The sequence below is a fragment of the Copadichromis virginalis genome, linkage group LG19 (assembly GCF_057382275.1).
Source record: "Copadichromis virginalis isolate Kocher_CV1m ecotype Utaka linkage group LG19, C_Virginalis_male_GT1.1, whole genome shotgun sequence".
Lineage (NCBI taxonomy): Eukaryota > Metazoa > Chordata > Actinopteri > Cichliformes > Cichlidae > Copadichromis > Copadichromis virginalis.
Window position 1 is genome coordinate 13,000,041 of NC_140636.1, and position 26,182 is coordinate 13,026,222.

Below are 26,182 nucleotides of genomic sequence, written 5' to 3' on the forward strand. Positions count from 1 at the left end.
GCTGCTGTTTAAATGTTTGAAAAGGAAGATTAGATATAAAAAACGTCAAACATAGACTCAGTCTGCCTTCACATTTGATATGAGGCCAGCACGTATAGTGGCTGTGTCCTGTTTTAAGATCATACATGTAAAATTGTCGTCTGACCTCCGTCGATCCAGCCGCTCAGAGTCCGTGGTTACCATGGTTACTGCATAAGCAGCTATAATGTTAACAGCTGGCACTGAGGAAACCTCCCGGCAGCATGGGTGTTTATGTTTTTCATCGCAAAAGAACTGTCTGAATGGTTAACTGAAGTTAACTTGGATAAATTATAGTTAAGGAGTATCACAGATAACACCTACGTGAGCTGCGCGACTGTTCACCACTACACTGAAATCAGCAGGCTGTTACTGAAATACACGTGCTATATCATAAACTATGATATAAATAGGGAGGTCCTATTAACATGTTTAGTTTTAAAGGACACCTTCCTGCCTTTAGTCTCCTTCATGAGCAGTATTAGTTTTCTTCTAACATCCAGAAGTCTGCACCATGTGTTTCATAGTTTGTAACAAGCCTTTGACAGGTAAACATAACATGACCGAAAAAGCAAAAAAAAAAAAAAAAAGAGAGAGAGAGAGAGAGTTGACATAAGAAGAGAAAATGCTCTCAATTATGGAGACAGGCAAATGGTTCATTTATGTTTGATGTGTGTTTATTCCTCCCTAAATATCGTCGGTGAAGTTCGCCATGCATGTCAGATTTTCCTGCGCATTTTTATACCTCTGCCAACAGAGAGAGAGAAAAATCACATTCTAACAGACAGCTGGTGCTTAGAATACAGTTGAATAACTATTAAAAAACAGATGATATTTAGATGATAGTTCAGTCTAACACATGTGCCAGTGAACCATTAAACGTCTGTGAAACTATGCAGTTATGAAACGTAACTTTAACCTCAGCCAAACCGATTTGCTCAGTTGTAAATAAAACAGCGAAGTAAACGTGACCCGACAGACAGAACCTGAGTGAATGAAGTCCAGCGTTTAACCACTGAGAGCTAAAACTCAGCTGAGGTTTCAAAGCTGTGTGCCGGTGATTGGACATCAGTCGCTGATGAAGCTGGTTCGCCTATAAAGTGCTCTGTAAGGAAACGAGCTCCAGCAGCTCTGCGCTCGGGGAAAACACTATATTTACATATCTTGTGCAGAAAAATGCGCTGACATTGCGTTATATCGAGCACCGGCTGCCCAGTTAAATTGTGACTATCACCAGGTAACTAGGCGTGTTTCTTGAATTAGCAGCAGGTGTTAAACAGCTGACAGATGAGGAGGAGGATGCATGCAGGTAAACTGAGGGTCTGTTGAGCTGATCGCTGGTTTCGTGAGAAAAATGTCAGCTCGTTCTTTATGTTACAGAAGCACAGAGACACAAGACCAGGCAGAAAGAGACGATCGTTCGGTGAAAATGAGAATCTGCGAATGCAACATGTGGAACACGGAGAGTGGAATATGTAAACAAACCAGTTAACGTAACCCCCTGGGTGCACTCTGCATGCTAATTGTTAGCAGAGCTAGTGAAATCTCTGAAAACATCTGAGCACTTTTGCAAACATGTTCTATGTTGACAACCTGACCAGACATACGTCGCGACATTCGCGGCTAAAACACTGTTAAAAGTGTAGCTGGTGACAGAAAAACGGGGTATTTTAAAACTACACCACCACCATTGCTGCCTGTGATTTGATCTGCATTCTGGGATACCTGGCTGCCCCAAGTCTACACAAGCAATCGATTATCTAGGATCGACCTGTTTTGACTTACTTTGCACGGCAACCAATCAAATGTTAGAGAAGCTGCATGGGCAGCGTTAACCCCGCCCCCTGAGTTTGATGGGTGAGGCTGACAGATAAAATTATTTCATGATGAGAGCCAGGCGCCAGGACTGCCAAAATGAAATAAATAAATATATCATTAAATAATTAATTTAATGTGTCAACAATTAATTAAATGTGTCAACAATTAATTGAAATGTGAAATACATAAATAATTAATTAAATGTGTCAATAATTAATTAATTACATGTGTTATAACTATTTATTTAATTAATTAATTCCAATTTTAATTAATTATTGACACATTAAATTAATTATTTAATGGTTTATTTAATTAATTCATTATGGCAGTCCTGGCGCTCCATAGGAACAGACCAAGTCTGGGGTTCGCAAACCAGATGAAAACAGAAACGTCCACAAACATTAAACCACAATACAACACATGAAACACATATTTATATTTGTCCTATAACTAATTCAATAACACATAGATGTCAACCACACTATTTAAAGTAAAACTCTCCCCTAACTCACACTTTGGTTCGCTCCAGGAGCTCACGAGCAGGTGATTGGGCTGCAAAGGAAAACACCAGGGAGGCGAGTACTGTTAGCACACTGCTCTTAAAACACAAAGAATTTTGGTTACAGACCAATGATAGAACTCAGGTTCTTCTTCCTGACACAAGTATGATGTCCACTCACTCTGTGTATTCACTTAGGCTACGTTCACTCTGCAGGTCTTAATGCTCAATTCCGATTTTTGGATCAAATCCGATTTTTTTTTTGTCTGCTCGTTCACACTACAAAAAAATGCGACAGCAAATGCGCTCTAGTGTGAACGCTCAAAGCGGCCCGCATGCGCAAAACAAGACGTCACACACAGCGCGCTCTGTTTAGACCCAGAGCAACAGTATGTTTGCTGATGGCCTTAATATAAAGACTTCGGACTTTACGTTTCCCAATTTTTGCTTTAAGGTATAAAGTTATTTTGTTATCTACATACGTCCTAATAATGATCCTTATTGCTGTTTTAGAGGAGCGGTGCTTCAAAGGATAGCTGCAGATTTCTGTCAGAATCTGCAGGTTATACAGTACAAATAAAATGTTCACGTTTCTCCAACGTTGTCTTCCCAACAGTTTCACTGACATCTACACTGGATGGCCAGGAAGCGTTCGCGATGTCTTCTCGGCGCTGATAATCGGCGTCTGTCTTGTGTCAGTGACGTAAAAGACGGATTTAATGCTACATGACCATCAAACAGCAGCCGCTTTATAAAACATCAGATATGTATCGGATTCAGGACCACATACGAAAGTGACCCAGATCGGATTTGAAAATATCGGATTTGTGCCGTTCACACTGTCACACCATGATCGGATATGGGTCGCAGAGGGTCACAAAAGTCGGATTGGATGCGCTTTCGCCTGCAGTGTGAACGTAGCCATAGATACCAGCTAATGACCTAATAAAGAATCACTACCACAAATGTGTTTCTTTTTTTATTTAGTTGTTAAAATATCAATCACTCAAATGAATACAAATACAGGTGCGTGATGGAACCCCTGGCCTCCGTTACACACCTGTATCATCTGAGCTTGTATATGAGGAGCAGGATTTTAAACTCAGGATTTAACAGGGAGCCTCAGTAAATCAGTAACAGTCATCCCAGCAACACTTCTCACCCTCCACTGAGGACAACTGCTTATCCAGACTCGTTACTTCCCCCAGGGAGCAACTGCATTAAAGAAAAGTAAGTCATTATATTACTTTGGTGCTACCGTGTCCATCTCTTCACGTCCACACTCCTACAGCTGCTCCACTATCGCCCTGCCCCTGCACACCACCCAAAACCAGCTGAGTACGTACAGATAACTGAAGAGCCTGTAACTGTAATGTGATTACCTAATCCATGCAGTAATCACATTACTGAAAACAGTAATGTGATTACTGTGATGTGTTCTGTTCCAACACTGTATGAGTAATGAAATTAAATTAAATGAATGTGAAACTGAAGTCACTATTTTTTTTAACAGGAGAATAAAATTTGGATGAAAAAGTAAAACTAATGAAACTAAATGGAAATAAAATTAGTAAAATTAAAAGTGACATGAAAACTTTTCCAAAGGAAATTGAAATAATTTAGCAACTATGATGTCAAAGAAAACGGTAAAAAAAAAAACCTGAAGCAAAAATATTGCAATGAACTGTCAAAATCAATCGACTGAAACACACTGATCATTGATTAAAGCCGTTATTCCAAAGTATCCGAGTACTCCGCATCAGGCGGAAACTACCTGAACTCTGATGTCACACCAGCAGGTGGCGGTCATGCGCAGTAAAAAAACAAAACCCCACACACACCACCGGTATCATCTGTGAAACAACTGAAAGTCAGCTGCACTTCCGGTTTGAATCCCACTGATATGATTAAATATAATGACGCCCATAAATATTTACTAGAAAAGAAATAAAGAAAACAACAACGAAACAAATGGAAAAATGTGTCATAATAAAAATGTTAAAAGAAATATAAGAAAACATGGAATGGGCTGAAACAAAGTAAAACAAAAATTATTTATAGATTAAAAGCAGAAAATATGAACCAAACTGAAGAAAAAGTAATTCTGGTGTTTTTAAATAACATCTGTAAGAATAATGCAAAAAAAGGTGTGTTTAACAGAGTTATTGTAGTGCCTAATTAGTTTTTATTCCGTTTTGACTCAGTTTTCAGTCACTTTTAATTTTAGTTCAGTTTTATTTAATCATAATAACACTGCTATTTAATGAAACTGATTATTTATTTTAGTTAATTAGAATGTGTTTTTATTTTCATATTTAGTTTTATTTAACTATAATAACCCTGCTATTTAATGATAATGAAATTTTAGTTTAGCGTGTAACTTTTATTGTGAAGGCGCATCCGGCCCGCGCGACCTCGCGCTGGGTAAATTGGCGGGTCGGAGTTTGTGGGAAAACAAACGGAGGAGAAGTTTTCCCGGAGTGTCGAGCTATTCTCCTTTGTTTTCATGATCTTCATCAGTCACTCCTCCTCCTCTTGGTCCGCTGGGCAGTGAGGCTCCCGTGACGGACAGACCGAGCCGGAGGAAGAGGAGGATGCGGAGATGAAGCTGCTGCTGTGGATCGTCGTGTTATCCCTGCGGAGCCCCGCGGGGAGCTGTGGGAGCGGTGAGTGTCCCGGGGGTCGTGGGCAGTTAGCACAGGAGCTAATGCGACCGCTTTACATCCGCCGAACTCCGCCCGAAAATTGTCAGATTTAAAGATTTTACCGCCTGTCAGACACTCACAGGGTTAGGCTCACCTGACGCTCCGAGGTGATGGAGCCTCTCAGTAAATCGGCAACGCGAGTCACACCAAGCAGCGTTTATCTGAAGCTGGTTCGCTTTTTTTCTAACGTACAGACCCCTGCTCTGACCCGAACCCGTGACAACTTCACATTTTAACCGAGTTCTTTCTGGTTTGTTGCGTTCGCGACGATTTACCTTCAGGCTCGTGACAAACTAAAGAGGTCATGCCATGAAGTCATTTACAGCACGTGGAGCAGCTCGCAGACACATTATATCGGGCAGTTCTTAAATGGAGTTTGGTGTGGGGACTCGTAAACAGAGGTCAGGGGGCAAAGTGCAGCTTTCCGGGCTGATACTGAAGCCGTGGGCTTCGGGAAGCTTTTATGGTCCCCGAGTCATGATGTGAAGCTGTCAGTCATTTTATTCAGGACCCACGTCACTGCGGGTGTGTTGCAACTCACCTGTAAACATGCGCGCGCACACACTGCAGAATAACCAGAGTTCCTCAGGTTAAATCATCAGACTTCTCAGCACAGCTCTGAGTTCATGTCCTCAGGTTTCAAGTAAAAAATAATCTAAACTCTTTTATTGATATCACGTCTAAATCCCGAAGTTTCAGGATCACATGAACACCTGTAGCGCCTCACCTGTTTGTGTGTCAGACTGAACCACAGAGTTAGTCTGCTCACAGGGGCGGAGCATTGATTAGTATTGGTTATTGGTATTTTTACTGATGCTTCGCCCAGTGCACCATTACGTCATCCTTCCAGGAAGTGATGACTGCTGCCTTGTGATGTCATCAGCGCATAGAAAGGCTTTCACCTGGCTGCTCTCTGATTGGATCTGATGTTTGATTGGGTTTCAGTCAGACTTTCAAAATAAAAGCAGTTGAACTGTTTGAGCTCCTGTATTTTCATGAACCCTTTAAATGTTCAGATTATTGATCAGTGATCGGGGAGAGACTGAAGGAAGATAAAATAATAGATTCTCAGGCAGCTTCTGAATGAAGTTCTTATGGAGGACGTCAGTGATGATGAGGCTGTTCCAGAAAGTTCAGAGAAGTGTGTTAAGTTTGAGATGAAACACTGCTGCGTGGAAAACACACACACACACACACAGATCTGCTGATGAAAACGTGTTAAACTTTCAGTATGACAAAAGAAATGATTCAGACTGAAGAGCTTGGGTGAATGGATCAAGCCGACTCCTCCTACTCCAGCAGGTGTGGTGTTCACAAAGCATCCGTCCAATCAGACGGTGTCTCAGGGGAACGAGGTGCGGCTGGGCTGTGCAGTAGAAGGCGTGACGGAGCCGGAGATCACCTGGATGAAGGATGGCGAGAAGCTGTACAGCACAGATCAGGTGTTCCTCACACTGGGAGAGCAGCACTGGGAGACATCACACAGGTGCAGAACACTCAGTCGATCAATGTTTTTCTACTAACGTTTCGTTTGATTTCCTGAAAGTGCTTTTCAGACTGGGGGGCGGGGCTGCCAGAGTGCTGTGATGTCATCGTACTGTCAAACCACGTTTGTCTCTTCGTTTAATTATCAGCCAGCGGCGGCTTCCTGCTGACTCAGCCGGAGGTTATTCCTTCAGTGTGAAGCATCACAGTCTCCCTTCTAAAAGGGAAGAAACACAATATTAAAGTTTTTAGGCTAAATCCACTGTAAGAAAGCAGCTGGAGTTCCACGGGGTTCTGTACTGGGTTCTTTAGTCCTGATGCCTCTGGACCTTGTTAAGGTTCAAAATATTGGGGATGGACACCAGAGGAAAAACCCACAATCTGCTACGTGAGGTGCAGATGTTTGAAGCAGAGCCCTCAGCTCGTGGATCCAAAGCTCTCATGAACCTTGCTCTGTGCTGGGCCGGTGCTGTGTGACTGTTATTGGGTCTGATGTTGTGGTCTGTTTCAGTGTGAAGTCGGTCCAGCAGCAGGATGCGGGTCAGTACTGGTGTGAGGTGGAGTTCCACGGCCTGACCTTCTCCTCTGAGCGAGCCTGGATTACAGTGGAAGGTGAGGACCCTGAACATGGTCGCCTCCTCCTCACGTTTCCCATCATGCTCCAGGTTCACCTCCTCTTCTTCCTGCAGGAGTTCCTCACTTCACCCAGGAGCCTCAGGATGTGGCGATGTTCGCCGGCACACCCTTCAACCTGACCTGTGCCGCCATCGGCCCCCCCGAGCCCGTGGAGGTGCTGTGGTGGCTGGGGGGAGTCCAGGAGGGGGAGCCCAGACCCTCACCTTCCATCCTTCACGTCCCAGGTCAGAGAAAAATGACATCCAGGTGCATCATGGGAAAGGTCCTCAAGTATCAACCAGCCTGTGGGAGGAGCTACAGTGTGCCATTTAAATTCAGAAACGTTATTACTGAAATGATAAAACACACACACCTGTTTGATAAATGAGTCAGACACAGCTTTATGACCCCATTATTCAGCAGTTAACGACACGCCAATGCGCGCACACACACACACACACACACACACACACACACACACACACACACACACACACACAAGCTGGATTTAATCCACAGGTTTAACTGGAGCCAGATCACGCCGTGTTTCTCCAGATTAAAGTTTTCCCACACAGCCTCAGCTGATTCATACCTAAAATATCTCTGATATTCAGAGTGTGTGTGTGTGTGTGTGTGTGTGTGTGTGTGTGTGTGTGTGTGGGGGGGGTGTTTGCAGTGGGAGAAACGTCATCAGCTGACCTCTTCAGTTTACAAACAGCACATGTGCTGTGATTCAGGCTACGTCCACACTGGCCCGGATGGATTTGAAAATGGCATTTTTGTCTGAAAGCGCTCCGCCTCCACACTATCAGTCGTTTTCACAGAGTTGTGCGTCCACATTGAAACGGTCGAAAATGCCTACGTTCCAGTCCTGCGCATGCGTGAAACGCAAGAAGACTCGACCTGCCTCATTTCTCTCTGCCGCCTATTTACTTTCCGGCTCTTTGAAGTGTCGCGGCAAAATGTCGAGGAAAAGCAGCGAGTTTGTTAAATGGACTCGCAATGAGGTGGAGTCGTTGCTGCGAGTAACACAAAGGTACAAAGTTGCAAAAGCGAGTGAAAAGAATGTGAAGAACAGCTCTCTGGAGCACGTGCAGACTGATGTTCATCTTTAACAGGGCTGTCAGAGCAGCTGCTGTATAACGCCATCTTAGTTTAATTGGTCACATGACTGCATCACATGACTAACGTGTCATTGTTTTCAAAAAGTCTCAGTTTTCCACACTGTGACACGAAAGCACCGTTTTCAAAACGCTGCGTTGTCCTTGAGCCAAAACGCCGTCTCAGTGTGGACAGGAGGCCAAAACTGAGAGAAAATGATGCGTTTTCAAACGAAAACGTGTTAGTGTGGACGTAGCCTGATACTCGCACCACTGACTCACGATAGGCTGGGACAGACCTTCCCAAAGTGTGGGGCCCGCCCCCTAGGGGGGCGCAGAGCCATTGCAAGGGGGGGCGCGGCATGAAAAGGGAAAAAAAACACAACACAACGCTTGGACACTGCTAGCACGGGACGCCCACACAAACGCAAAGCAGGAGATGAAGCATCGCTGAATATGTTTCCAAACCAACTTCATTCTAAGCCAAAGACTAGAAAATATGGTGAAGCAAATCTGCCCTTTGGCTTCACCTGCACAGGTGCTGAGGTAGGTCTCCCTGCATTATTGGTTTTCCCTGCATCGGGAGCAGCGCTGGGCTGTTCAAATCACAGACAAACAGGATCCCACATTCTTGATTTTTAGTTCACAAACACTTCTTGTAATGACTAACTACTCCTGACATTTAGCTCTTTACACAGTAAAGTTACAGCAGGTTACAAATAACATCAGGCTGATCCTGCCACAATTTGTTCCCCCGGTTCAAATCATGGACTAACAGGATCCCACAGCTGTTTATTTTTTTGAACACATTTTGCACAGAGAGGCATTTTTGGAAAATGTATTGATGCAATGTTGAATATTATTACACAGGAAAAAACAACTACATGTAAAATAATCACACCGTGACGCCTCTGCCTTTGTGAATGGAGGGACAGTAACTGTGTGTGTATGTAAGCTGTAAAACCTGCAGACAGAGACAAAATACTGTTTATCTGCTATTCTGCAATTCCTCTCATGTAAGCAATAATGTGGTGCACAGCTGACGTGAAAAAAGGCACATACCTTTGACGTTGTGTGACGAACTCTGTATTCCTCGTCCACACGGAAACGCAAAAAATGAGTTTTAAAAAAAAATGTGCGCGAGCGAGGGGGGGCGCGAACATTTTTCTGTAAAACAAAGGGGGGCCCAGCGAAAAAGTTTGGGAACCACTGGGCTGGGAGGTCAGTTTATGATCACTGATATGCAAACTGATTTATCACTGATCAGTGTCCATGAGTCCCATTCACAGAGAGTTGAATGGCTGCAATCACAGCATGTAAGATGGTGACAGATGGAGCCTTAGGCCCCTCCTCCATTCAGAGATAGTCTTTCCCTTTTCACGTAAATGGCCTCCTTGACTCGCCCTCAAACCAGCGTTCCTCTCTGTCCAGGATGTTACATCCTCATCACTGAAAGAGTGTCCACTGGCCTGTAGGTGTGAACAGACTGCAAAGTCCTGGCCTGATGAGGTGGCTCTTCTGTGTTGGTCCATCCTCTTCACCAGAGGTTGTTTGGTTTCCCCGATGTATAAATCCTGCCAATCCTCCTGCACTTAACTGCGTACACTATGTTACTCTGTGTCGGGGGACCCGATCCTTGGGGTGGACCAGTGTTTAGGATTTAAAATCCACAGAGATGCGGTGTTTAGAGAAAAAGTGTTTCAGCTGGCACGCACGGGATCACTGAGGGTTTTCAGGCAGGCAGCAGTTGTCCTTCTATCCTGGATAAACACATTTACTAAGGGCCTTCTGGATGTGCTGCTCTCCTGCTGTCAGCTCACGCCCAGTGTTCTCACACTCAGCTTCAGTGTAAATGGAAGCTTTACACACGCGCACACACAGTTTCTTGTGTCATCTGTGTTAAACTACATCACCCATAATGCGCCTGGAGCTCCTCTGTGTGTGCGATTAATGTGTGTGTGTGCGCGCAGGTGTGAACAGCAGCATCAAGTTTTACTGTGAAGCGAAGAATGCCAGGGGCGTCTCCGTGTCCAGAACTGGAACCGCTCACATCAAAGGTGAGGCCACACCCACACAGGTGTACGCTGAGCTGTGATTGCATGGCTATGTGTGGGCGTGGCTTGTAAACAGCGTGCCTTTGTGTCTCAGAGCTGCCAGAGGCTCCGGTCAGCCTGCAAATCGTTGGGATGGTGGATAACAACGTAACGTTGTCATGGAAACCGGGAGTCACTGGTCACTCTGAACTGTCCACCTGCATCGTCCAGGTAATGCACACCTTACCCTCATACCTCACCTGTAGGCCTCAAAAAGGTCCTCACTCCCCCCCCCCCCTCTGAACCAGGTGTCGAGGCGCTCCACCCGCAGGTGGGACCTCCCACAGCGGGAGGTCCAGGTTCCTCCTTACCTCCACACTCTGACTGGTCTGAGGAGTCACGCCAACTACAGCACCAGGGTCTCCTGTGTGAACGAGGTGGGGGCGTCGCCCTTCTCACCCTGGCTGCACTTTCACACACCTGAAGCAGGTAAGACAGGTGCGCTGACCGTTACCTGCAGCAAACATGTGACCGTGTCATGTGACCAGCTGGTGTCTTACTACCTCACAGTTTAGTCAGTAAACACGAGCTACAGCTGTGTGTGTGTGTGTGTGTGTGTGTGTGTGTATTTGGGAAGATTCCAGTCCTCGGCGTACAATCAGCTTTTGTTTGTGTCCTAAATCCAGTGTGAGGCCTGCAGCAGGGCCAGCGGCGCCTCCTGCAGGCGGAGCTCACACTGGGCCCTTTGAGCCACAGTGACCCACATTCAGCTGCAGGCCTGAGCAGCTGAGCACAGAGACAAACACCCAGTAAAACACGGCAGGAGAATAGAAACCAATAGAATCGATAGAACCAGAGGAATCAGTTGATGTGCGGTCCGAGTTTTTGTTGGCTCGTATGTGCTTTTATGTACATGTGACTGTGAGTCTGTGTGTCCCGCCTCAGTGCCCTCCGCGGCCCCCAGGAATCTGACATTTGACCTCTCGGAGCAGCAGCTGTTTCTGAAGTGGGCGGAGCTTCAGGTGGACGAGCTGCAGGGTCGACTGTTGGCCTACAAGGTGCAGTGGACTGTGGGAGGAGAGGCTCAGGTGAGACAGTCGTACCTGTCTCTCCAATGTGATTGGAGGTAGAAGGTGACGGTGATGATGTCATTATCTCTGCCTGCAGGAGCCACTCCTCTTTAAGGAGAACTCCGCCCACCTCTCTGGAGGTGGTCGTTTCTTTAACGCGTCCTTCCAGGTGGCGGCCTGCACGGCGGTGGGCTGTGGGCCGTGGAGCTCCCCGGTGCTGCTGCTGCCCCCTTCAGGTACTCTCAGACATGACATCAGCTCTGATGTCACCGCGGGGTGTTTGAAGGACATTGATGGATTGATTGTTGCCTGGCTGCTCTCTCAGCGCAGGTCCGGGTCCCGCGGAGCCACATGTGGGTCGGTCTGCTGCTCGGCCTCCTGGTCGCCACCATCGTCGGGCTGCTGCTGGCTGTCGTCGCTCAGCGCCGCGGGAAGGAGATGCAGTTTGGGTACGAACGTGTTCACGCACACCACTGACCTTACTGCAGCACGCCTTCCTGCGTCCACAGACGCGCTGCAGCAGTTTATTTATCCACAGCTGAAAGTAGTCCCAAACAGACGCAACATGTGAACTTTTAAAGATGTTTCTGTACGTTTCCACGTGTGAACCAATGAGCTACCAGCATCAGGCCTGTGGCTGTTTCTCTCATGTGTTTTCATGCTTCCAGCTCGGCCTTCAAGTCTCCGGGTGCAGAGACCTCAGTGTCCTTCACAGCAGCGCGGTCCTTCAACAGGAACGTGACGGACCTGCAGGAGTCCACCTGTGAGTGTGAGCACGCTCAGTGTGTTTGTTGATCGACACGATGTTGAGTCAAGTGACAGACGATGAACACGGGAATGTGTATCAGACCTCGTTGCCTGTGTCTCCCCCCAGTGGACGGTCTCTGCATCAACGACGAGCTGAAGAATAAACTGAAGGACGTTTTGATTTCTGAGCGGCGGCTGACGCTCGGACACATGCTGGGAAAAGGTATCGCTATGACAACAAATGAGACGTGTAAACAGGAACTGTCAGCAAACTCCTCACCTTCTCTTGTAATCAGAGCGACAAACACTAATTTATGAATTGATGTGGGTTGTTTTGTTTTTTTAAATGAAACTAAATCACATGATTCGCGCTGATGTCACCTGACCTTTTATATAGATGGGTGACAGTCAGGTGGTGGGAACACGACAGAAACACCTGTATAACCTCAGCTCTGTGTGTGTGTACAAAATACAACAGAGTGCTGAGTGTGAGGAAACTCCAAGAGTCAGGAGGTCACAAGCACACACACAAAATGTTTAAAAATATCAATATTCATTGAACGTGTCAGAAAATAATTTGTAGAATATGTTAAAACATAAATAAAAGTGCAATAAAATAACAAATGCAAACAGAAAATCACGGTGTGTTTACCTGTGCAGGTGAGTTCGGCTCAGTGCGTGAGGCCTTCCTGAAGACTGAGGACTCGTCTGTCCAGAAGGTGGCGGTCAAAGTACTGAAATGTGAGTTGTACTCTTCTTCTTCTTCTTCTTTAAGCAGCCGATGTGTTGAATAACCAGATCACGTGACTTCCTCCAGCTGACATCACCTCGTCAGGTGACATCGAGCAGTGTCTGAAGGAGGCGGCCTACATGAAGGACTTCCACCATCCCAACGTCATCCAGCTCATCGGTAACCCCGCCCACCACACAGTGGTTAACCGGAGGTCAAAGGTCAGGCAGCGTGATTAATGTGCCGATCTGTCCAATAGGAGTGAGCCTCCACCGGCGTCCCGGCCAGCGGCTGCCGATCCCGATGGTGGTTCTGCCGTTCATGAAGCACGGAGACCTGCACACCTTCCTGCTGCTGTCCAGGCTGGGAGACGAGCCGTTTGTAAGACACGCCCTGATCGATAGCTGATCAATAACCGCGCTATGCTTTGATCAATAACCAATGTGCCTCTGCATTAGGACCTGTCTCTGCACACGCTGGTCCGGTTCATGTTGGACATCTCGCAGGGAATGGAGTATCTGAGCAGCAAGAACATCATCCACAGAGACCTCGCCGCCAGAAACTGCATGTCAGTCCACCAATCGCAGCCAACCAGTCGATCAATGATCTGATTCGCTTCAGATAGTCGTTGTTGTTGTGAGTTTAAATGAGGAGGAGGAGTGGCAGCAATCTTCCACTCCAGCCAAACGTTGAGAGTCTGCTGTTGCTGGTGCTCTGTCATGTGTGTCACATTCAGCGCGTCTACATGGAAGTGAAACTTTAAAGATGAAGGATAAAACTGAGTGTAGGGGGCGCTGTGCCGGCCTTAGCGAGCTCTGTGTGTGTGTTTCAGGCTGAACGAGGACATGACTGTGTGTGTGGCAGACTTCGGCCTCTCTAAGAAGATCTACAGTGGCGATTATTACCGTCAGGGCTCCGTCTCCAAACTGCCCGTCAAGTGGATCGCTCTGGAGAGTCTGGCTGACAACGTGTACACCACGCAGAGCGATGTGGTACGCACGCACACACCTGGGACACACAGACGTCTGTGACGTAGCTGTCCCAGATTACAGATCCTGATTCAGAGCAGAGGACATTTCAGGCTCTTTTCTTTTTTAGTTTCTGCTGATAGTCACGTTCAGACAGCCTGAAAACGATGCCTGGCGGCAGCTCGACACTGTGATTCATAAAAATCCATCCTGACAGATCCATGAGCTGACATGTCTCAGCACTTATTGTAAGTTTGCTGATCAAGCAGAAGGCGAGTGCTGATGCGAGCACGCAGGGACGCTTTGTTCTCTGCAAATGGTAAAAATGGTAAATGGCCTGCATTTGTATAGCGCTTTTCTAGTCCTTAAGGACCCCAAAGCGCTTTACACTACATTCAGTCATTCACCCATTCACACACACATTCACACACTACATTGTAGCCACAGCTGCCCTGGGGCGCACTGACAGAGGCGAGGCTGCCGGACACTGGTGCCACCGGGCCCTCTGACCACCACCAGTAGGCAAACACGGGGTTAGTATCTTGCCCAAGGATATTTGGCATGCAGCTAGGAGGCAGCCTGAGATCAAACCACCGACCTTCAGATTAGTGGCTGACCTGCTCTGCCACCTGAGCTACAGCCACCCCACTGTAAAGACGATATGACCTGAGAGGAGGCGCCGCTGAGTTTGTGGCATCAGTGAACCTGCAGCAGCTTAACGCTGAGACGGGTTTAAACTAGAGATGGACCGATCCGATGTTACGTATCGGTCCGATACTGACGTAAATTACTGGATCGGATATCGGAGAGAAATAAAAAATGTAATCCGATCCGTTAAATATCAAAAAAGCACCTCACAAAACTTGCAACATGGCGTAACTCAGCACGTCGCAGCAGTGTGCTCACGTGATAGAGCAGCTGTGTGTATTTGTAGCCTCAAACCAGCATTTCATCTCCGAGGAACTTTTCCCAGAGAGAAGTAAAGCAAGTGTGTAAGTTCATCTCTGAATGTTTGTAAAGCATTCCAGCCTTAAGCTTAACAACCGATATATGGAGCGACTGCCTCTCCCTCTCCTGTTGCTACTTCAATCATGAAACTGATCAATGATCAGCTGATCGGCTTTTCTGTCGTGACTCCGTCTCTCTTGTTTGTTTTTGGCCCACTTTGCACCAGACAGAGGAAACCAGTGGCTGAACAACAGCAGCACGTTTAAGCTTGATCAGCTGTTGTTAGAATTTATTTAATATTACTTTCTACTCGAGGATCTTTTTCTACGTAGCTGACGGCTGGTAACTGTGCAGGGGCGGATCTAGCAAAGTTTAGCCAGGGGGGCCGATAGGGCATTAACAGGGAAAAGGGGGCACAAAGACATACTTTTCTTTCTTATTCTCATTTAAAATGTCGAGCTTTTAATAAATAATTATCTGAATCTTACACCCAAAGTTTTAATCTGATGTAAAATATATATAAGTCAATTACTGTATATAGTAACTGTTAAGTCTAATATACCCTAGTAAGCTATAGTACTTTTTCCTTTGGGAAGGTACCATCTGTGCAGTCTGCAGTTCTGTTGTAGAAAGATGTTGAATCTATTTAATTATTCTTGAAAAATAATTTATTTCTGTGCATTTTTTTTTCACACTGCATCAAATTAGAGTTGGTTATGTCGATTAAGCATCAGGAGGTGGAGGGTGGTTCCCTATTTTTTTTGCTGGGAGTTTGCAGCCCTATTAGTTAGGTTGCTTAATATTTCTGCTAAGTACTCTTTAAAATACCAGAATAGGGAGGATGGAGCAGGTTTAAGTTTATTAGATTGATCAGTTTTGCTGAACTTTGAAATATTTTGGGTGCTGTGTGTTTTTTACAGAACAGAATAACAGAATAGCTTTAGTGTTGTTGTTTATTTAAACCTGAGTATGAACTTATACAAATGCAGCAAGATATTAAGAAAACAGTTTGATTAAAAAACACTATATCGGATTTATATCAGTATCGGACATAAAAAAGTGGTATCGTGCCATCTCTAGTTTAAACACACCTGTGCAGGTGGTTTCTGCTGTCACCTCATCACAGCTGTAGTGCTCGTTACTGCCATCTGCTGATGAGGAGTGAAGCTGTGACATAAACACTACCTTACGTCAGCAGACCAGCTCTTTGTCACATGATTAGATTGTCATGGAAACAAACTAAAGGAACATGTTAGGAGTAAAATAATGACTTTAAAAGTTTCAGGTGTGTGCACTCAGCGAATGATGACCTTCTGTGTGTGTGTGTGTGTGTGTCAGTGGGCGTTTGGCGTGACGATGTGGGAGATCATGACTCGCGGTCAGACTCCATATCCTGGCGTGGAAAATTCGGAGATCTACGAGTTCCTGATCAAAGGAGAACGTCTGAAGAAGCCGGCCGACTGCAGAGACGACATGTGAGTGTGTACACAACGACACAAACAACATACTGAAGAAACAACAACACAGAGAACGAAACCCCTTTCAAAATAAAGCTGATCACGTCAGCTGTGTGCACTCTTTAACCTCTTTCTTCTTCTGTGGTTGTCAGATATGAGATCATGCACAGCTGCTGGAGTCCTGTCCCTAAATGTCGGCCCAGCTTCCAGCAGCTGGTCGGCCAGCTGGAGGCGCTGTGGGTCAGCCTGTTGCCCGCCTCCCCTCAGAAGGAGCCGTTATTCTACGTCAACCTGGAGGGCGACAATGGCGAGCATGGGGAAGGAGCCCGGGCCCAAGGGCCTGAGGAGGCGGCGGCGGCTTCAAACTGGGGCGTCCCATGGCAGCGGCAGGTGGAGCACGAGGAGAAAGACTGGCTGATTGGGTCTGGGGCGGCGTTTGCCATCGGTGGTGACTACAGGTACATCACCGGCCCCTGTGGAGTCTCCGAGGAGGAGGCAGGGGGAAGGTGGCCCACAGACACGTTACAGGAGGAGGCGAGGGACGAAGATGACGACGACGTCGTCATCAACGTGTGACACAGACTGGCCAATCTCAGCGCTCCTCCGTCAGCTGATCAGACTCACTTTAAGGCACGGAGCAGCGGGCGGGTGGAGACGCACTGAGGGACAATCACGACCACTCCTCCCACTACGTTTCAGAACAAAGAGTCAAAGGATCCATTAAGGAGTCGATCAGCAGGTGAATCGGTAACGGAGGGAGATGCTGTTAGTCACCGAGAGGAAACAGAAGGGGGCGCCGAAACGCCTCACATTCATTTCATTAATAAACGTTTTATTTTCAGATCAGTAAATCAATAATTCACGTTTTATTGATCGATCAGCAGCCGCTTCTTTGTTCGATGATTAATCACTTGCTGTTAATTAATCGATTAATCAGCCTGGATATTTTCTTTGCAGCTTGTGTTTTAGAGGACATTACCATTTAGGTCTGGAGCTGTGCTTTTATTTTGAAAGACTGGGGGTTTCCTGAACACACCTGTGACCCTTACATGGGCCGGGAACCTCCAGTTGGACAACCCTGCACTGAACCTGTATTAACAGGGAAACATTTCAGGTTTGACCTTCCTGCTGAAGCTCCTCTCACAAAGCATTTTTCTGAAGCGCTTTGATTTTAGTTTATGATGTGTTGAGAAATTATGGGATGTGTGAAAGCTGCTGGACGTGTCCTGTGAGGCCTCTGTGACCTACATGTGCCTTCTATTGGTTTCTTCTTCACGGTGTGTCCCACCCTCTGTCAGTGTCTCTCTGCTGCCCCCGGTGGTGGCTGTTGCTGTAACAGTGAAGCTGTGTTTTGTTATTACTGAATTAACTTGAAGTTTTAATGGTGACAGACTTAACTGATTTATTGATTTGTTGATCCTGGTTTGCGTTCGTGTCTGCAGTGTCTTGTGTTGCTATGACGACACTCTTACCTCTGTGTGTGATGTCTCACTGACTTCAGGTCTGTAAGAAAGTGATAATTAAATAAAGTGTTTCCTGTTTTCTGCGCTTTGTCTTCTGATCTGAGGTCAGATTGAAAACAGCCGTGGTCAGTAAAAATCAGCGTCCAGCTCTGTGAAATCATTTCAGTTTCATCGTTTACTGCCCGTTTTCAAATTCAAAAATAATCAGACAAATATTTATCGACAGGTTTGCAGCTCTTCAAATAAAATGGATCAAAATAAAATCTTTACTAAGGAATAAATGTACTAAAATACGGGGTAAAGATCAAGTCAGGTATTTAAAATGTAAAACGAAAAAATGAGGTAAAAGAGACAGGAAGTGATGTCACACCACAGGGCGGGTTTGTTTCTTCCACATGATTCTTCGTACTTTATTTACCGCATGCCCATCAATAACAGCTGACAGTCATTTCACACCTCTAAACAGACTCGTATTCAGCCGTAACACCTCGAGCTGTGTCAGTGAGCCGGTGATGTCTTAACCTGAGTCTGTGGTCTCTGCTAGGGCTGTGCGATATGACCAAAATCTCATATCCCGATATAAGAATTATATCGTCCGATAACGATATAAATCACAAAAAATAAATTCAGCTCGACTTGCATGAAGTGTTTTCAGCTGGGCGTCGTATACCTGGAGTCGGGCGTTTTAACAGATGCATGAAATGATACATTTTTAGACATAAGTTGTAACGACTGCCGTTTTCTTTGTATTTATTACACGGCGTGCTGCGGGGAAAAGCCTGTTCTAACGTTTGAGTCTTCCGTTTATTTTTTAGCACCTGGCGTCTTTTTTTTACTTCTCATCCGTAAATAATCTGCTCTTTCACGTGATTCAGTTTATTTTGAAAAGTCTCAACAGGATCTTGAGCTTTATTGTGAAAGGTTTATGTGGAACATAAACAAGCGGACACGCGGTGGTTTTACCGCGTGTCCACCTGTGTCCGCTAATGACAACGCATAAAAACAGGCGCTTGTCCGTCCGTAGTGTGGTTATATTAAATATAAGAGAAAGAGAGAACTTTAAGAAATGAATATAGCCACTACAGTGACCATCAAAACGATGAAAAAATATTGCCGTAAACAGTTTATTTTGCGACACCACGAAACAAACGATAGCGTAAAATGAAACGATAGACGTTCTTATATCGTCATCCGATATATATCGTTACATCGAACAGCCCTAGTCTCTGCCTCTCCCTGACTGCGGCTCTGCTGGCCAAAATCAGACTGTACATAAAGGATGGATGTAAAGGTAACACCTGCGTCCTGTTTAATCCGGGGCTGACTCTGAAGTCTGATTGGACAGAAGCCAGCTGATCTGTGAGCTCGCTGAAGTTTTTCCAGACGCGTTTTAGGACAGGAAGCGGTTAAGATGGTAACCTCTGACCTCACAGTTCAGCTCCATCATTCATTTACAGTCTGTGGTCTGAAGGACTGAGACTTGGTCCCTGGCGTTTATTCACTCCAGCAGGGGGCGCTCTGCTGCAGCGCCTGACATTTCCTCTGCTGACATGTCATGTGACAGGAAGCTGAAGGGCGTAGAGGCGACGGCTCAGGTTATTGATTATGATGTGACGGTAATCTGACGTGTGACACGGTAGAGGATGCCTCGTCATACATGTTCAGTGTTAGTGATGTAAAACCTTTTACTGTTGTCAGGTTTTAGGCTTACAAATATTCAAAATAACCTCATATTGGACAGATTTGTGATGTCATTCAGCAGGTGTGTGTATGTGAGTGTGTCGCTGTGATTGTGAACACTAAACCTGCAGGGCAGCCTCGCCGTGTGGCGCCGCTCTGCTTCCTGATAACTGTGATGTAACGGCTCTGAACATGAGTTATAATATCATCAGGGTGGAGCTGCTTCCTATTAGCTGATTGGAGGACCGTGTTGCTTTTGTTTAACATGACATTTAGAGAACACCACACTGCTCCACCTGCGCCTGGTCTCCAGGCGGCGCTCTGATGGAAGCAGAACGTTCCTGCAGGTCGGTGAGAAACGAACCGTGTGAATAAACGGGAAAACACATGAAGACCGTCACACTGAGCTTCAGCATCAAGTGCGGCACTTAGGCCCCGCCCATTGGTTAAGACAGCGATCCCAAGTCTCTGAGACGGGTCGTGGTTCTGTGCTGTGATTGGACGTTTCACTGCTGGTGCCCGTTCTTCGTACGTCGCTTACTACATCCAAGATCAAATGACACATCCAAGATCAAATCATCGCGCTAACCGTGAGCTCGCTAATCCGGTTCCCCGAACACACCTGCTGTTGACGATTACTACAGCTGGACGCAGGAATGTGACATCACTGGGTGTCGTAAAAGGGGCTACGCATCGATAGTAGAAACATTGATCGGCAACCCGCTGATTGGTCGGCGAAAATGTCCAAGGGGCGTGCTCGGTATTTTCCGGCAGCAGAGCAAGAACTCATGAGTGAGGGATTTCAGGAGTTTCAGAGTTTAATTAAAACGCAAGCGAACACTGCAAAGGCTGCAAAAGCAAAGAGAGAGGGCTGGCAGAAAGTTGCTGACAAATCAAACTCGTAGGTAATTTAATAATAATAATAATAATGGATTGGGTTTATATAGCGCTTTCCAAGGCACCCAAAGCGCTTTACGATACCACTATTCATTCACTCCCACATTCACACACTGGTGGAGGCAGCTACGGTTGTAGCCAGGCTGCCATATCGCGCCATCGGCCCCTCTGGCCAACACCAGTAGGCGGTAGGGTAGATCTATCATATGACACTATATTGTCCAATATCATATGGCATTATATTATATTATAATATGTTATATTATATCCCCTTTCACATTAGAGCCACAACAGGACCCACAAGAACATGGGAACAAGTAAAAGTGGAATACAGGAGTATTCTACAGAATGGTAATATTTATCTCTTAGATTGCTTTGCGTCTCTTGGCAAGGTAATACTGGCCTGTAATACTCTGTTAGTTTGTTCATAACAGCAACCAAGAAAAGGGCAGAGGAAAAAAAGACAGGTGGTGGTCCTGCACCCCCTCGTCAACAAGTTGGTTAAGTAAATAATACCCTCACGGGAATATCGATATCTCTCTATGAGCACACTGTCGCGCTGAGCTAAAGGATCCTGTCTGTCCCGCAATATACGCTGAATTCTGAGGACTCTCCTTATCAATCTTGCACCTTCCGCAATGGGTTGCTCGCGTATACGGACAGGACATGGCTGCGACAGGCTTCCCAAATCCACCTTCGCTTTTATAGCCGTGGTCTCTCATCTTGATTACACGAAGTAATTTACAATTACTACTCTGAAATATGAATTACATCTGTAATAATCACATACATGTAATAGAATGTTAATAGTACATTTCCCTTTTTTAGGGAATGACCTGTATGTATCTGTGTGACATCAATAAAAGGATCAAGTGCTGCATTATCTTTAGTTACATTGATGTTATTTATTTATGGTGAAACAGTGGAAAAATATCGCTGTTGCTTTCGTATAAATGAAGCGGACATACCTGCGTGGCCGCGATCTAATCCTGTTTACATAAAGTAAACCTGCTCCCGAGCAGGTTTACGCTTACGGCTCTGTTGCTATGACAGCAAGTCCCGGATGAGCTTCGGGGAACCGACTGATCCAGGATCACGCGAAATCGTCAACAATCTAATCCGGCTAACCTACTTAGCGAGGTACGAAGAACGGGCCCCTGGTTTGTTCATTGTTTACGTCGGTTGTGATGCAAACAAGAGCGGCTTAACTCTATGGCCAAAGCTATACTATGTTCTGATTTTGGATTTGGATTTAATGTATATAAAGGCTAATTCTACTCACTTATACATTATCCTGTTTTGAATGTAGAATTTTGTTTTTTGTTGTAAAATCTAATATTCATGCAACAAAGTAGAGCGCTAACTTAGCAGCTAGTGTGAATTTGCTTAGGTAGCAGGTTGTATAAACAGACACTATGGGTTTAACACAGGTATAAATATCTGCTAATCAGTGTTAACATGAACTGAAATATCATTAAGATAATTTAATGGGTTAACTTAAAGGGTGAATTTATACCTAAATTCGACCTGTTGATCATACTACAGTGCAAACATGCTTATATCTGCCCTAAATCTGTGCAGTTTAGTCCTTTAGTCTATAGAGCTGGCCATCTTCTGGAGCCAGTCTTAAGTGGCAATGCATTTCTTTTCAGCTCCAGAAGTTGCTCTCTGTTTCTCTGTCTATACTAACGACTGTGACTATGCTAACTGGGATAATAAGGATGGTGGCTAGGGTTATAAGGAAGGCCAAAGCAGTCCCTAATGCTATGTCTTAAGTGTAACATTGCTATGTCTTGTCTTTATAGTGCCAGAGTTGGGAGGAATACCTTAACTCTAATTCACAACAGCAAAACTATGTTGGTTTACTACACAAAAGAGAAAAAAAAAAAGCGGCTTAACTCTGAAGGAGCAGCTGAGCGTGCCGACAGACCTGAAGACACAACGACACAAACCATAAACTGACCAATCAGGTCGCTGTGATGACAGCTGTGACATCACAGCAAGAGATGAACCTTCATGGTTTCTTAAATATGAGGATCTGGTGTACTGATGACATCACAGCGCTGCGATTAGTCAGTTTGGTTAACATCGGAAACTCCACGATGATCAGCTGATTACAGCGTTAATCCCAGTTCGCTGTGGTTCTTCAGACTTCACACAGAAACAGACGGTGTGGAGGAGGCCGCACAGGAGGTGGTGCCACAGGAGGCGGCGCCACAGGACAGGAGGAGGCGCCACAGGACAGGAGGAGGCCGCACAGACCTGTGGAGAGGATCAGGATGGAGGTTTTGGGAGGTGTTCAGCGCTGGGACAGAAGCTGGATATTTCACACTTTCATAGACACGCTTGTTCTCAGACTGACCCTCTGCATGTTTCCACGTGGACCTGATCACCTGTCAATGACTGTTATTGATCACTGCTGCAGAAGCTGAAGCCTCACCTGCCACCAGGGACGTTTGAGCTGCAGGTGAAGTTTGGCTAAACTAGAAGATCAAAAATACTAAAATACCTGCTCAAGGCAATACAACCCTACCTGTGCAGAAATGTTGGTCAAAAAAGAAAGAATAACGCAGCAAAAAAGTAGCAGATAGCTGTGCGCACCATCGACGAGGTTAAATCTCAGTTTTCCTCAGGTAAACGCAGAGTTTCTTCTTCTTTAAAACGCCAACATGTGACCAAAGGCCGACGCCCAGAGTGGCTTGTCGTGGGGAGCGTCAGGGAGCAGACTCTGGAGAAACCTCACTGCTGTTCCCGTGCAGACTTAAGCGCTGTCCTGACCTCACGGTTTCCTCCAATCAGGCTGAGAGATGTTTAAACGAGGTGTCAGGTGTTTACCGGCCAATGTTTGAACTCCAGGTAGAAAGTGTGAGCTGAGTTTACCTGACAGGCGCATTTCCCCAGGACAAACACTAACATTGTGGAGGTTCTGGTTCCAGCTACCTGTCACACTCCATGGTGATTGTTTATCCAGGTGTTTTACAGTCTGTCTTCGCGGCTGTGGTTTCCAGATATTTTGTGCTCAAAGGTCTCCAGAGTTTCAGAGCACACCTGTACTCGTACCTGCGCCATCACACGGAGATGCTGCAGAAACCTGAGAATAAAATTCTATACACACACACACACACACACACACACACACACACGAGTGTTTTTCTTTTTACCTGTTCTTAACGCGCCCACACAGACCGCGAGATTTCACAGGACGCAAAATTTTGATGAAGCTCAACATTTGGATTTTTTTGGCTGTGAATAAACAGATCTGACCAATCAGATCGCTGCACTTGTACTCGTATCCCAAAGCGCGCACCGTCACTGAACACACATGCGACTCGGCAACACTAAAATAATCCTCACTCACCGCTCGCTGCTGCTCCAGACTGAAATGATCCCTCCTGGGATCAAACCAGGAAACCTGCTGCTGAACGCGTGAATCCAAAAATTCTGAATTTCCTGTTATCTTCATCAGGCTCCGCGTGTGAAGCCCTCTGCATCTACACCTTATAAAAGCCTCCACCCTTTACAGTTAACCACAGCCCGCTGAGTCCTTCACTATGTCCATGAAGCTTCACCCTCCTCCTCCTCCAGGCTGCAAGTCCGACCGTGCAGAGCTCTCACACACACCTGATCACCACGCCTGTACTTTCATTCTTCATAACAACGTTATGTTAAACTGCAGAAGCCCGGGGGCAGGTATGCAGGTGACACTGAGGTCAGAGGCACACACTTGTGCTTAAAACAGAGAGACAAAGTAATCAGAGGACTCCTATTAAACACTGGACCCACTGTTACCTGCACTACATGTTTTATTGTAATAGATTACTTATTCACGAGCTGTGTCACGTGACTTACCTGTGAGTGTTATAAATGAGTGCATTTATAACGTGCCGGGTGGGCGGCAGCCACACCTGGCTAACTTAGTGTTAGCCGTGAGCTAACGAGGCACCTGGTGAACCCCGTACGCACAAAATAAAGCGCGCACACAGACACAGGAACGCGCAGTATCAGTGCGGGCTGAATGATCCAGCTGTGGTCACGTGAGTAGTGTGGCGGCAGCTGTGGTTCCCGTGCTGTGGCTCGGTTCCGCTTCGGAGTGTGACTAAACAGAGTCAGCTCGCCCCAAGCCCGCGGCCCGAGTCCGGGTCGAACCGACGGCACGGAGCCCCGGGAGGCGGCGGGCTGGCCGCCTGGGATCAAGCCGCGCCGCGGGGTCTCACCGGAGTCATCTTTGTGTTCTCGGAAGGCACGTTCGAGTCCCGCGGTCGCTCACGGGTCTCCGACGGCCGCTGCTCACGGGGATTCCTGCCGTCACAGCCAGGTTGCGGCCCCAAGATGGCGGCGGAGGCTGCGCAGTACTGGCGGAGGTGACGTGACTGCGGAGGACGCCGCGTGCGCTGTTGTTTGCCTCCCACCATTAAAGACTCTCCGCGGCCAGGCCGACCACCGAACCCGAACAACGGATCCACGGAGCCCCTCGGAAGCGCCGGGCGCGCGGGGGCGAACACAAGGTAACGATTGCGTCGGTACCGGAGCGCGTGGCCGAGCTTCGGGGTGACGGCAGCCACGGTGAGCTCGGTGAGGCCTGCGGCTAGCTGCTCTCTGAGGGCGGCACGGAGCACAACGAGCCCAGCGGAACCGAGACCGAACCTCCGCGTCCGCGCGCTGCTTCACCGGAACCTCGGGTGTCTGTGAGCACGTGCAGTTTAAAGGGCAGGTTAGCACGCGGCTCCTGCGGATGTGTTTATATCCAGGAGGCCAGGTGAGGGCAGATGGGTCATGGTTAGGGGCGGAACAAGGCCGAGGGCCTCAGTTTGTAGTTTTTAGTGTGGGGTTAGGGCGGGAAAGTAGCACAGAGCTAGCAGGCTGCACAGTGTCTGCGCCCTGAATGTTTCTGAGATGCTCTGACCTCAGCTCTGCCACGTTCACGGGTGAGTTAAACTAAAGTCAGCAGCTCCAGCGCCCAGAGACCTCCTCAGTGTCCCTCAGACCTCCTGCTGCTACCCAGGGCTTGATGTGGCTGTGTTTTAGAGCTTCCTGTAAGAGTCTGCGTTACTTGTTAAAAACTGACTACTTGGACTTCATTGTAACACCTGCAGAAAGCACACCTTAGTATGCAATCCTGTCAAGGCTTCTGTTTTCTTCAGGTGGCATAATAGCTGCAATGCTAACATGTTAGCAGATAGCAGCTAACCTGCCCAGTTAGCGTGAACACTACAGTGCTAAAGTATATGAGACTTAAGATAGCACAGTTACCTGTTACGAAGCCTGCAGTCTGACATTTTTGACCACACATGACTGCGAGTGCTAGCACTGGCTAGCTCACCAGAATTCGTTATTCACTCATTATGACTGTTATACATCTTATGTGGTTAGCACAATGAAATTCAATTTAGTAGGTCGTCAGCAGGTTACACCTGTGTCAGGTAAACATCCTGCAACATGACATCACACACCCTGTGACCATACCTGACTGTATTTGGATGTGACGTGGCGGTAGGCATTATCAGCTAGCACTTTCAGGCTAACGTGATTGCAATCAGGATGTCAGTTTCAGCAATGATAACACAAAATGTTTCAGTAAATGTTCGTCCAGAGTAGAGCAGGGTGATATGACCAAAAATAGTTATCACGATATACATTTGAAAATTTGCGATAACGATATAACTGACGATATAATTGACACGAGACAAAATGCTTTACAACTCCACAATTTTATTAGTGCAAAACCCCCATCAATGTATTTTCACTTAAACAAGCAGCTGTTTTTTATATGCAATAAAGTTATATAAAAATGTAACAGTGCAAATGCAAATTCGTTGCTGACAGTTTAACCAAAAGGCATTTCCAGTGGAAACTGACCGACATATCCTCAGCATAACCATGTATAATATCCACAAAACTTAAAAAGAGGTTATACACACACAATACGGTAATATTATGTTGAAGCACAGT

General features: G+C 46.3%; 2 protein-coding genes across 8 annotated transcripts in view; both read left to right on the forward strand.

Annotated features, from left to right (window-relative positions):
- Window positions 1-4,738: 4,738 nt before the first annotated feature.
- tyro3 (TYRO3 protein tyrosine kinase) lies at window positions 4,739-17,741 on the forward strand. Of its 4 annotated transcripts, none has more exons than XM_085441833.1 (19): window positions 4,739-5,001; window positions 6,340-6,526; window positions 7,037-7,137; window positions 7,215-7,385; window positions 10,211-10,297; window positions 10,389-10,504; window positions 10,582-10,771; window positions 11,219-11,361; window positions 11,441-11,579; window positions 11,669-11,792; window positions 12,012-12,106; window positions 12,218-12,313; window positions 12,751-12,831; window positions 12,908-13,000; window positions 13,080-13,201; window positions 13,279-13,388; window positions 13,653-13,812; window positions 16,075-16,211; window positions 16,346-17,741. In XM_085441833.1, exons 1-19 carry the CDS (start codon window positions 4,938-4,940, stop codon window positions 16,767-16,769), a joined length of 2,640 nt encoding a protein of 879 aa, XP_085297959.1. In that variant the 5' UTR covers window positions 4,739-4,937; the 3' UTR covers window positions 16,770-17,741. The 4 variants fall into 4 exon arrangements, with proteins under 4 accessions (XP_085297959.1, XP_085297960.1, XP_085297961.1 ...); XM_085441834.1 differs by having other exon boundaries at window positions 6,343-6,526; XM_085441835.1 differs by having other exon boundaries at window positions 4,740-5,001; window positions 10,582-10,762.
- Window positions 17,742-24,248: 6,507 nt separating this feature from the next.
- Window positions 24,249-26,182, forward strand: part of mgaa (MAX dimerization protein MGA a) — a 29,313-nt gene continuing 27,379 nt past the window's right edge. For 3 of the 4 annotated variants that reach the window (XM_085441829.1, XM_085441831.1, XM_085441830.1), the window contains exon 1: window positions 24,250-24,738. The gene's annotated coding sequence lies outside the window, so the exon portion shown is untranslated. Of the gene's footprint in view, window positions 24,739-26,182 lie in introns of all 4 variants that reach the window. The other variant, XM_085441832.1, reaches the window with a different exon arrangement.